Below are 12,766 nucleotides of genomic sequence, written 5' to 3' on the forward strand. Positions count from 1 at the left end.
CAAGAGGCAGGCTGTGGTGAAGCGACAACTGTGGAAATGGTACGTAGCTCACATGTAACTTTATCACTGGAACCCAAATACATGAATTTGTAATGCATACATTATATTACAGCTCATCAATGACATGGTTCACGGTAGTACGAGTGGAAGTTCGAGCAGTAGCCCTAATGTGCGAGTATCCTCCCCTTCGTACAGCAGGGAAACAGTAGACGAGGGTGGTGATAGCTCAGGAGGCAATACAGAGTGTGCCGCAGGAGGCTTGGAGATTGCCGAAGGTGGTCCTGCTGGCCAGTCCACTCCACAGATACGTCAAGGGAAACGTAGGCGGACCACTCCTCCGTCCGATTTCCAGCAGTCCTTACTCGCTGAACAAAGGATGTTGCAAGAATGTTTTGCAGAAACTCATGCCAGAGAGATGGAACTGCGGGAGCGGCACCTGCAGCAGCACGAAAAATTGGTTTCTGCTATTACAAGGTTCTTTGAGTCGTCGTAAATAAAGTGTGTTACTTCATATCTCACCTCACTGATGTTCTCGCTGTTTGTAGTAGCCAACAATTGCATAACGCACACATGTCCCACTTGCACGTCTGGTATCTGTGGCACCATTTGGCTGCTGGTACACAGAGCTTGCAACCTCGGAGTCAGAAGCCCATTCTTGCATCAGCGGCTCACTGAATGCCTCGCAGATGTTGTTCAGTACGCAACAAGTGCGAATGGCAAGTGGAGCATAGTCTAGGTCACATTCTAACCTTTTCATTGTGTATCTGAACCTCGCCTTCATTCTGCCAAATGCATTTTCTACTATCCTCCTGGCTTTTGACAGGTGGTAGTTAAACCGCCTCATGTCATCGTCAAGACGAGCCCGATGACTGAATGGTTTCACCAGGTGTGATGCCAGAGGGAATGACTGATCGCACAGGATGAGAGGCGGCACTGCTACGCCGTTGATGGTGGCTACTGGAGCTTGGAACAGCGGCCCCTCAACACACTGTGCCAGGCTTGATCGTTGATATACGTATGCGTCATGGCAGCGTCCGGGCGATCCAACATTGATGTAAAGAAAGCGGTACCGGTGGTCCACCAGAGCAAGCAAGACGATGCTGTAACTGTAAGCGGATGCAGTAAAATTTAGTCATGTGGCCATAACAAAAGTGCTGCTTTGCCAGAAGCAGGACGTGCGAGATTTTTGCAACATGCAACGATAGATCATGTTAACTTACCAGCCCTTGTAGTTGTAATAATCGGTCGCACTCTCCTTCAGTGGAGAAATAGGGAAATGGCAACCATCTAAAGCTCCCACCGCCTGCGGGAAGTCGCAGAGAGCGCTGCACTCTTTGATATGGTCGGCCATTGTTTCAGCCAGTGGCGTATCTAGAGATACCTGCGCCCATGGCAACCTGTGAGTCTGCGCCCCTTTTCAGGCACATATCGATGACACAGTTGGTCATGTTTTGTAAATACTTTAATGAAATCCACAGAACTACTACACATGCAGATGGCCCACTAACGTCACATGATAGCCTTTCTGGCTTTGCTGCTGCAAATTTGTCGATAATGTCACTGAAATCATTTTTTTCTGTTTCTTCTAGTCCAACACTTAGGACACCAAGGTCGGAAAGCCTGTCCTGGCCCATTGATGCTCTTAAATACGAAAGTATCAGGTTTAGCTTGCTAAATGACCGCTCACAGCTGGCAATTGAAACCGCGATCGTAAGCATTATCTGGACCGCAACCCCAAGGTTCGGGAAGACATTCTCATCTCCATGGTGAACAATAAATTCAAGAAGCTCTTCGGGTCTCGATATTTTGTTTTCTGTGCGCCTCGCGAGCAACATTCTGCAGTCCAAAATTTCTTCGTACAGCTCGTTGCCGTCAACATCGGAAGTGTAAAATTTGCCGAAATCGCCCCTACACCTCTACACCTGCCCCAGCCCGACACACGGGTTCAGGTGAACCCACTTGTTGGTTCGCCCGATACGAACTCCTCTTTTCGTCGGGTTGATTTTTTGGCTCAGATATCTCTCTCAAAGTTCCACTGCTGCGATCGGCTTGCTACCTAAACATCTTCAAATGCTGCTGTCGTCTCGAGTAACCTCACAGGGTACTGGGATCTCCCTTTTGTTTAGGCTGCTTTGGTCTCGGCCGTGCCAGTCGCTCACTGAGCTGGTTCGGTTTCCTCACAGTGCCCCGTTCTCGTCAAATACGTCACGCGCCCAGTTTAGCTACCACAATGGTTAACATGATGTCGTTGGGGATGCGTTTTCGTTTGGTCCGCACTAGGTTTCACACTACAACTTCACTAATGGCGGGTGCTTTAGATCATTTATGAATGTGCCAGGTTGAGTGTCCGACATTCACACCGGACCACATAATGGCGCCCCTGTTCACCTGGCGCCCATGGCACCTGTCCACACCTGCCACACCCTAGATACGCCACTGGTTTCAGTTGAAGGCATCTTTACCCAGTCAGGCTCAAGTGTGGTGATGACCGCCTCGCAGAACTCTCTGTAGAGAGTGTTGACCGTTGACCGTCCGATGTCAAAAAGGTGTGCGATGGACCTGTCCTCGGCAGAGGAGCACAGTTTGTACAGGCTCACCGCCACTCGCTTTTCAACCGAGATTGCTAGGCGCATGACGGTGTCCTCTCGCCGCAGGAGCGGTCCGCACATTTCCACGATATACCGGAACGTAGTGGGTGAAACGCGGAATGACTGCCGGAAAAACTGTTCACCAAGGCACGGCAATGTGTCCTCAAACCAGCGTTCGTTTCGGTCGAACTTCCACCTGTGCCGTTGTATAGTCGGAGAATCAGCAACAGCGGCTGCAACACACAGCCCGTTGGCAAAAAGCAACTGTCTTCTGATGTGGTCCGTCCTTGCTTTTGCTGATTTCAGTTTCCAAGTCAGCTAACGCAGCCAGCATAAATGCAATTTCCTGTTTCTGCTCGGCACACATGGCGGGCATAACCGCACAACGACACGTAAACACCGCTGGGCGGGAGCGACTAATCTTGGCTTTTTAACCGGATACGTACTCAGACGGAGACGGTTGCTCCGCCTCTCGTGCCACAGGTCAACCATTCAATGGGCATTGAAAGTGACCGTGTAGCAGCGTCAAAACTCGAGCGTGCTCGGGAAGTTCGATGCAGATCGGATTCGAGAAGGATCGAAATGCCCGTGTGACAGGGGTATAACATAACGGGGGGGTCTGTCCAAAATAATGTGTAAATGTTCGGGGAACTACGTCACAGCTGCTCTTTGCATGCTGCTCAATGCTGTGTAGCTTTGCGTTGTGGTGCTCAATCACAGATTTACAATGACATAATGTCCTTATGAGCTTTACGTATAGACAGCATAATATGCCACCCTAAGTGGATAATCGCCGAGCACGGCATGCCAAGGCTGGTAGACTTTTATAGGGTAAGAGCATGTGGTACATTTACATAACAGTTTAATGACGCGCTCTGCGTCTACGTACTTTGTCGTTGTTCAGAGGTATTCAAAGGACGAAACGCGGAACGGCGACCACTTCTGTCTTCTCTTCTGTTCTATCTTTTGTTGTTTTTCCTTCATTTGTCACCTCTTGCTGCAGGCCTGCATAGTTTATCAAAAAAGTTATGTCTAACTGGAGGCCCATTGTTCAGCACTTGGCCTGGAATGTTTTGTAGAGAGCCTTCCACCCAAAAATGGTGATAATGGCAGGAAAGCAAGAATTTTGTTGCAAGAATTCTCATCATCTAACATAATGTTACTTTGTACACACATTCTCAAGCGATTTGGAATAACTTCATCATTAATACATACGGTAAATTAGCAATTTTGGCTGTAAGATTTCTGCAACATATCGCCGCTGATTCTTCCTATTGTACAATCTATTATGTATTTTATGTAAAAACAGTGCCCTCCACATTTATGTGTACCTTACGTACAGGCGAGTTCTGTACACAGTGAAAAGCCAGTTTTCTTAACAAAATTTTCCTTAATGACTAAATAAACCGCTTGTTTTCAGCACTTATAGGTCCAGTTTCACCAATGCTGGTTAACTTTGAAGATAAACGGCTGAATATACCAAAGTTAACACTGTTTCTTTTATCTTTTTTAGCAAATGATAGTTGGTGACATGATGACTATTTCAGTGACCTTTCTTTTATGAAACACAGCTAAGCGTTAAATTCATGCTTGGGGACCACTGATAGCGGCTCAAGTGTTAGACAGCATTGGTGAAACCATGCCCTGGGAGCAATGAGCTGTCATTTAACATGGCTGAAGACAATGCACCACACGTAAGCTGTCCACCAGAGGTCACCATGCAAAATATTTTCGCTCTCCACAATGGAGTAACGGTCACAGAAAGCAACCACGGACGGCTGACGCTACTCGCGTGACATTAAAAGAAGCCCATGCCTTCTCTCTCTCTCTCTCTCCTAAGCTCACAAGCGGCTTATATATGCTTCAGCTGTACCTTTGTTCGTCACGGATCATAACCAGGGATCATATTAGGTCACTACGCCCTCTCGTCCTGCGATATTCTTGAGGAAAGGATTTCTCAAAGATGTGTGGAACACGTGCTCTGTGGGTCACCTGTGCTCGTTGTTCGCAGGAGCATATTTTATTGGTTGCAGAACAATCCCCAGGGCAAAAAAAAATATTTTTAGGGTGTCACCACAGTGCTCTTTTGTCGGGATTCCAACTACACCAGCTTAGAACTCGGCCAAATGCATTTCCTCTTTCCCAGTTAGAGAACTGTCGTGATTGCCTCTCTCTGCGCCTCGCGGGAGCGTGGCGCAGCCAATCTTTGACTGCAGTTTCAACTACATGGTTGGCACTTGTGTGAGACCTTTACAGCAGCTGAAATAAAAAAGTGAGTGTGAAAAAATCCTGTGCAAATAATTAATACTTTAAAAACAATTCATCTCAATTCAGACACGCTGGTTGCCACTGGTTCTTCAAATCTATTAGTTTTTAAGGCTCCCTTCTGGGTACTCAAATTCTCCTTGTCTGACAATGAAGTTTGTCCACCAACTAGCTAAACTAAAGCAACTATGCAGTACAATGCTACTTCGAAGGGCAGTCCTTTTAATCACTCTACGAATGACTTGCATTTTCCTAAAGTGCCTGAAGTACACTGAACGCTCGTTAGTATGACACTTAATAGACTGACATGCTGGGTATTAGCATCACTCAGGTACTTAACAAGCAAACTATACTGAAGCACTAAAGGTTGAGGCATTCACTGAGCAGAAGGAGGACACCTATAATGCCTGCACAATTGATGATTATTGTCCAGCTGATTACTGACAACTGCTCAGGCCACACACTGGTAACAGACTTTTGGCAAATATCATCATAATAAATTAAGTCATTATTGTTTTTCATCCGTGTATTTGAAAGCAGCTAACACGGAATGCATTAGCATGCGGACGTCGTAGGTGACAAAGTACACTTGAGTGAAATGAAATCTATTAAGTCAAAGTAAAAAATAACCTATTCATGATTTTTCTGCCACAACACTGACTGTCCCACCATGACTGTCACACCATCATGTTGACAGTGAATTGTCAGTGACAGCCAATTGCATAACTTACTCATGAGACCCCATGTCAATTAAACAGATCTGATATTGCAGTAACCAACACATTAACATTACATATTGGCACGTACCGATAATGTACCTGCAAATATTGAGACAACCAAACGGGCGCTTCCCTTTCTTGCCCTGGCACGAAAATAATGTTGCCAACCCATCAAACATGACTGTGCGAAGAATTCGTCGGGCACATGCCTCAGCCTGTGACACCCCCATTGCTTTTGAAGTGCAGTATCTGTGAGATAAATATATTTGTAAAAAATCAAAGAACACATAATTTATCTGGCTGTCAGTGTCCCTTATTACCATACTTGATATCAGTTCACTCAGCTTTTAATGCTCTTTCTTCTGATATATCTATCGTGCATATACCGTCAATAGCCATCAGCAGAGACAGGCAAATGTTTAGGCATATTTTGAAAAAAAATAAGGATTTTGCGCGTCAATTTCAAGGCCCCCATCGATTTTATTTATATTTCTCCAGGACATGGCGTAATGCTAGACCTTTTATCTGACGCAGAAAATAGTGTTTCAGAAGGCGTACACTGGGGATTAGCGCGTTAAAACGTGGCCCTGCTTTGCATGCGCACATACTGGAGCCCAACTGGCGGTATACAGTGGAATGGCGGGCCTCCTATCAATGCGTACCTTCTGGAATGCTGTCTGGTCTTAGCCTTACCTGAGCTCTTAGTCAACAAGCCTCCGACGTCCTGCTGAAGAGAGCCTCAACATCTGGGAGTTCGTTATTTATCACAAAGTATCTGAATGAAATCCTATGTTGCCGTAAAGAAGTCTTTCAACGACTAAATGATCAGCGAAGGTGAAACCTCTCTTTTGCAAGCTGTGTACACGGTGATGCGCATACTCTACATTTGATTTCGCTGAAAACTGGGCAGTAATTATGCCTAGCGAAATACAAGTGTCCCACTGGAGAAATACAGATTTCCATATCCACATGCGTGGTAACAGCTGGCACGGGAACGTACAATTTTGGTGTGGTTTGCGAACACTGGTGTCACAAATCACAACACTCACTGTTAGCCTCCATTGCTATTGAAGAGTGGCTTGACGAAAATGTTCCTCTTGCAGCTAATGATTTACGTGTCAGATGTAGTGGGATATAATGGGTACATTTTAAAAATCGGTATAGGTTCTATGAGCTATCGAAATCTACTTTTGCGACCGCGACATGGCTGTTCATAAGAACAGGCCACGACAAAACAGCCCGTTACAGAATCAGTGAAATAATACAGCACCATGCCACGACACCTAACTTGCGTTCATCCGAGCAAGATGTCATCCTAGGGTAACAAGATATGATAACGTGCTTGCCAAAACACCTAAAGCGCGTCTATTTACTCCACCTATGCGCTGAGGACGTGGCTTCTTTCATAATGAAAAACAAAAAGGAATGGGTAAATGTATACCGCATCAAAGCGGCATCCAAGGCTCACATGCGTGGTGAAGCAAGACATCGGAAGGTGGAGGCCCAGAAACATTCATAGCTCATACCGTCGACAGTGAATGCAGAAAAGTGACGTTTTCGTGGGAACCAGGTTAACTCGTTTGTTGCTGTCATTGCAAAATATTGCTTCCGCTTTCGCAGTCTTGTAAATATATCAACATAATCTACCACTTTTGATTACACAACATTGTCCCTTTTCTTGTGCGCTATCTACAGATATCCGCCATCCCGCGGCACCGTCAACCGGGCTCTGACATGTACGCACACAGAGTAGAACCCCGTTTTAACGCGCTAATCGCCAGAGTACGCCTTTCGAAGCAGATTTTTTTTTGCGTGAGACGAGAGGTCTAACTTCGGGCCATGTCCTGGCATAATATAAATTAAGTCAAAAGGGGCCTTTTCGAGAAATGGATGTGCAACATCCTGGTTTTTTTCTTAAAAATATGCCTAAAACATTTGCCTGTTTCAGCAGATACATGTAGGAGGTATATGCGCAACAGATACATCAGATAAAAGAGCATTAAAGACTGAGTGAACTGATACCAAGTATGGTAATAAGGGACATCTGCAGCCCCAGAAATCACATGCCGAAGTTGGAACAAAACTGCGCGAGTGAGCATGTGCGCAACTTTTTATAGCACACAGCGTTACACATGCGCGCCCAAATTTGCGCTCGGAGCCTCTACTCATACTAAAGGATAAAAAATTGCGCAATAATATATTTTTTTTAAACTCAGGAGATATGCCCACTCAAACACTGCAAAATTGAAAGTCTCGAATTCAGGGCCAGATTTGATCAATTTTATTGCACGAAAACCATTTGGTAGAAATTATTCCTTTTACAGCTGTTGATCATCATGTACGATGAGCTCCTAAATAAAGAAAAATAATGAAAATCCAGGACGTTGATGGGACCTCCCTGCCTGAACTGACGTGAAGACTGCCTTATGCTTTTATTAGCCTCCCTCACAGCCGATGCTACAGAGCTTATGACTGACTCTATGAATGTTTTGAATGATTTATATGGCAACAGAAATACACCTTCCATCCATAAGAAGCAAACATAGGCATAATATTGCTGATACACTATATGATTCTCTTGCCTTAGATTCATTCAAGGTCTCTTCAATTTTTTCAAATGGAACCATGTCATGAAACGGCTCTCTGATATTATCACTAAATGTCGCAGCTGCGTCGCATGCATGACTTGATGACAGCCAAAAATTGATTAGAAAAGAGAAAACATTATTATGATGTTGCAAAAAAGAAACAAGGAATAGTGTGAGATTGTACAACCCGACGGACTCAGCCAAATAGCTCACACAGCACAGAATCGGCACGCAAGGATCAGATAACGCGAGCAGACAGGCATCCGGTATTTTGAACATCTGTGGTCGCTCTTAGCGCGCTCTCAGGTTTCCGGACGGCCGAGGAGAGAATCACTTAGCGTCTCAGCCTCGAGGTATTAAGCACGAGCCATATGTACTCTTTGAGTAATTTGTTAAAGTAAACTGTTCCCCTGCCTCAACTCATATTTGGCGCAGTCGACCATGAGCCTTAGCCAGCCATTCAGCCACAACAGCAAGCCCTTTTGAAGCCTGATCATCGCCTTGCCAAGCATTTGATCTACACGCCAAGCCCCGCCGTTTCAACGCCATGCAAGGTATTGGTTGGGGACAGTTAGATGCTGCTACAACGTCGGGCTTCAGTGTAGCAACTTCTCCGAGAAGAACTGGAAGCACGGCAGTTGGACAGTGCCGGTCCGAAGGATGAACTCGTGCAACGTTTGGTGACAAATATCAATGCGCAACGTGAAGCGTCTCCACCTCTCGAACAGACGTCTTCAACCAGCACAGGTGCCCCCGCGGTACAATTGGACCCCGCCACGCTGCAAATCCTGTCAGCTTTGCTTCAGCATATGCCACGCCCGACGACAACTCTAACGACGCTGCCGGATCTGTCATCGTCCATACCACAGTTCGAAGTCTCACGGAAGCAAAATGTTAAAATGTGGTTGGAGGATGTTCGCCGTGTCCAGCAACTTGCATCTTGGGAGGATGCTACGACCCGCCTGATTGCCGCAAGCGAGCTCAAAGGCGCTGCTCGTAATTGGCACCTTGCGTTTGGAAGCCAGTTTGACACTTGGACAACATGGAGCGCAGCTCTTCAAGAAACGTTTTCTCCGGGCTTGACCGTGATCGAGTGGCAAAACCAAGTCATGAAAGTGACTCAGGAACATGGCCAGTCTCTCCATCAGTACGCTTTTGCGAAGCTACGGGTCATTGAAGGCTGTCCTGTGACTCTCAGTGACGCGCAAAAAATTGATTACTTGCTTCAAGGTATACGTGAGCAACACATCTCCGCAGCCCTGGCAGCCAACAGGCCACAAACGGTCAAAGGCTTTATCACGACCTGTTGCAGTCTCGACAAATGTGCTTATCAGCAAAACAACGCAAGTCCCTCATCGTCGACATCTGCACAACAGAAGCCTGCCACACAGTCGCCTCGGACAACTAAGCCATCGGAACCATCAACACAAGCGTCAGTTTCCCAGCCGTCAGCAGTTGCATCAGCACATTCTCGTCCTCGCATAGCGGACTTGCCAGCAGACCAGCAGGAAGCCAGGTACCAAGCTATTTCAGCCCAGTACGGTGCACCAGCTTTTCGCAGTGGTCAAGACCTGTCACAAGCAGTAGGTTACAGGTGTAAAAAGCTTGGTCATCTAGCGTCAAAGTGCCGCAGCAGCCGCTCTTCGGCGCCTTCGTCAGTAAGCACCCCAAGCGCGCCAACAACGTCACAGCCCTCTTTGCACAGCACTCCGATGGCCTTTTAGGGATCACAATTGCAATGCCCATTTGTTACTGCCAGCGTCACGGGAATAGGAGAATGTGAAGCCTTCCTAGATTCAGGATCAAAGATCACCCTGACCTCGAAATCTCTCGTCCCTGGTCACATGCTGAATCCTTGGACTATGCCGCCACTCGGTGTCGTTGGAGGTAGCACAGTACTCCCGGCAGGCACAGCCTGGCTGAAGATAGCGATCGGTACTATTACGGGTCTCGTCGAAGCTGCCGTTTCGGAGCATAATGTTCTTCCCTTCATCATCGGTGAAGGTTGGTTCGAATCCGCACATGCCCGTCTCATCTTCGAACCCCTAGGCCAGTCCAGCTCCAGCACGCGGCCTCTGGTGTGATGGTCACCGCAGCTCAGAAGCAACCCCCACAAATGACTAATGCCGTCATTCTGACGCACTCAAATTTCGCTGCACAAGTGCAAGTTGCGTCACCAGACTGCCTACAAAAAGACCCCGTGTCTTCACCAGACCAGCCACTGTGGTGGACTCTCGCTCAGGAAGCTCCGCCATTGCTACGCCCTCAGCTGGCACTCTGCTCCTTCCAGTTCATCCAGATCTTCCAGCAGCACACATAGCTAGTAGATAGAATAGAACTCGAAGCTCGGGTGGACATTTTAGGGGCCCAGCGGTTTACGTGGTTTGGTCGCGAGACAATCAAAAGGTATGGTCTGCGTGCTCCATTCCAACGTCGGGAAAGAATGCTTTCCTGCATCTGCCGACTGGAAAAAGTTTTGGGAGCTTGAAAACATTGGTATTGTGGACGACCTCGAGCCTCCGCACAATAACTCTGTCTTGAATGTTTTCAAGGGATATATCGCAAGGAACGAGGAACGCTATGAAGTGCGACTTCCCTGGAAGGCAACTAAAACTCCTTTGGACACTAATTTCGAAGTAGCGAAGACTCGTTTGAAAAGGCTGGTCCGTCGACTAAGTGAAAACGAAGAGCTACTTCATAAGTACGACAAAGCTATACGTAGCTATATACAAGATGGACACGCTGAACAAGTCCCCATGAAGAGTGCAGAGTGCCCAGCGATGACGTCTGAACGCATTTATTACATGCCGCATCGCGAAGTTATCAAGGAGCAGTCGTCGTCGACCAAAATTCGGATCGTTTTCGACGCGTCGTCTCACGCCCGCGCTTGCACTTCACTGAACGACCATTTAGAAAAGGGTCCTAAGCTGCACCCAGATCTTCTAGACGTTCTCGTACGCTTCCGGATGAAGTCCATAGGAATGACCGGGGATATCCAGAAAGCTTATCTACAGATAGGAGTTAAAGAAGAGGATAGAGACTCACTCCGTTTCCAATGGTTCGACGAAATATCACCGCACTCAGCTGCCACAGGAAATATTGTAGAGTGGCGCATGACCAGAGTGCCGTTTGGTACCACCGCGAGTGCGTTCCTGCTTTCTGCCACTCTCAATCATCATTTTGCCAATAAGGGGCAGCGTTGCTTGTTTTGCGTTTCTTGTGATCTTGTTTTCGGAGCCAATTCTGCTGTGGACGCTTTACAGCTATACAACGAAGCAAGAATTATCTTGAGCAGTGCGAAAATGGAGTTGAGGAAATGGTCGTCAAATTCTCCAGAGCTACGAGAAAAGTTCCAACAAGACGGGGTTAGCGCCCCTGCCCAGCCATTCAATTCCAAAATAAAGGTCCTCGGAATAGTGTGGAACACACAGGACGATTGTCTAGCAGTCGACATCGAGGGCATCCTAAGTTCTGTTTCAAAAAACGGCCAAACAAAGAGAGCGGTGCTACAAACTCTTGCAAGGATTTTTGACCCTCTGGGACTGCTGAATCCATTCACCATAGGAGCGAAGACACTATTTCAAGATCTGTGGAAACATGAAGTGGATTGGGACGAGAAGATACCAGAGGCCTTCATCGACGTCTGGGAGAGCTGGTGTCAACATATTTCGAGCATATCGGATGTGGAGGTACCTCGTTGCATTTCCACCCCAGGAGGAAGTTACTGTCAAGTTCACGTGTTCTGCGACGCGAGCAAACGTGCTTACGGTTGTGCAGCCTACTTACGCTGGGTGAATGACAAAGGTGATTCTACGGCTAGAATCATTTGCTCTAAGGCACGGGTCTCACCCTTGAAGGAGTTAACATTACCCCGGCTGGAACTCATGGCTGCTGTGATTGGAATCAGAATGCTGACCTACCTCCAGAGGGTATTCGCTTTCCACTTTGAGTATCGCATGTGGAGTGATTCATCAATTGTTCTAACCTGGATTAGGCGTTCCAGTAGGGACTGGAAGACTTTTGTTGCAAATCGTGTGCAAGAAATTCAGTCCAGCAGCGACACCCGTTTGTGGAGGTATTGTCCCAGTGCTGACAATCCCGCAGACTTATTAACACGCGGGATATTCGTAAAGAAGCTGGCGTCATCCGATCTATGGTGGAGAGGCCCGCCATGGCTCTCTGAGGATACGACATGCTGGCCTGACTTACTTGGAGAATCAGAGGACGAAGCCGCTCTCAAGGAAAGAATGCCATGCACTGCTAACGTGAACCAGTGAACTTGATGCAATACTCTTGAAGCTCACCTATAACTGTGTCCTAAATGACCATTCATTCTCCATTTAGGCCACAGTTCTTCCACACACACACAGAAGGCCACAGGCCTTCATTCTCCATTTAGGCCACAAAGGCCATTTAGGCCACAGTTGGAGTTGTGCTTTCAGAGTATTGCATCGGGTTTCATAGGCTCGCAGACCCTCGGACCTGACCATTAAACAGGGCATACAGGGGTCTGCGAGCTAAGGAAAACACCTCGTAAGGAGCCTTATCCTCGTGAAACAGTGGGGTAATTACTTGGTGTTGAAGTCTTAAGGCGGAGATCACCTAC

General features: G+C 47.1%; 2 protein-coding genes across 2 annotated transcripts; one reads left to right on the forward strand and one right to left on the reverse strand.

Annotated features, from left to right (window-relative positions):
- Positions 1-520: 520 nt before the first annotated feature.
- LOC135386058 (uncharacterized) lies at positions 521-1,351 on the reverse strand. Its single transcript, XM_064615782.1, has 2 exons — positions 1,221-1,351; positions 521-1,106 (listed from the first exon to the last, which is right to left on the reverse strand). Exons 1-2 carry the CDS (start codon positions 1,349-1,351, stop codon positions 521-523), a joined length of 717 nt encoding a protein of 238 aa, XP_064471852.1.
- A 9,217-nt stretch (positions 1,352-10,568) lies between these two features.
- Positions 10,569-12,437, forward strand: LOC135386067 (uncharacterized). The gene has a single exon (XM_064615789.1). The coding sequence runs from the start codon at positions 10,569-10,571 to the stop codon at positions 12,435-12,437; it is 1,869 nt and encodes a 622-aa protein (XP_064471859.1).
- The last annotated feature ends 329 nt before the right edge of the window (positions 12,438-12,766 follow it).

The sequence above is a fragment of the Ornithodoros turicata genome, chromosome 1, assembly GCF_037126465.1.
Source record: "Ornithodoros turicata isolate Travis chromosome 1, ASM3712646v1, whole genome shotgun sequence".
Classification (NCBI taxonomy): Eukaryota; Metazoa; Arthropoda; class Arachnida; order Ixodida; family Argasidae; genus Ornithodoros; species Ornithodoros turicata.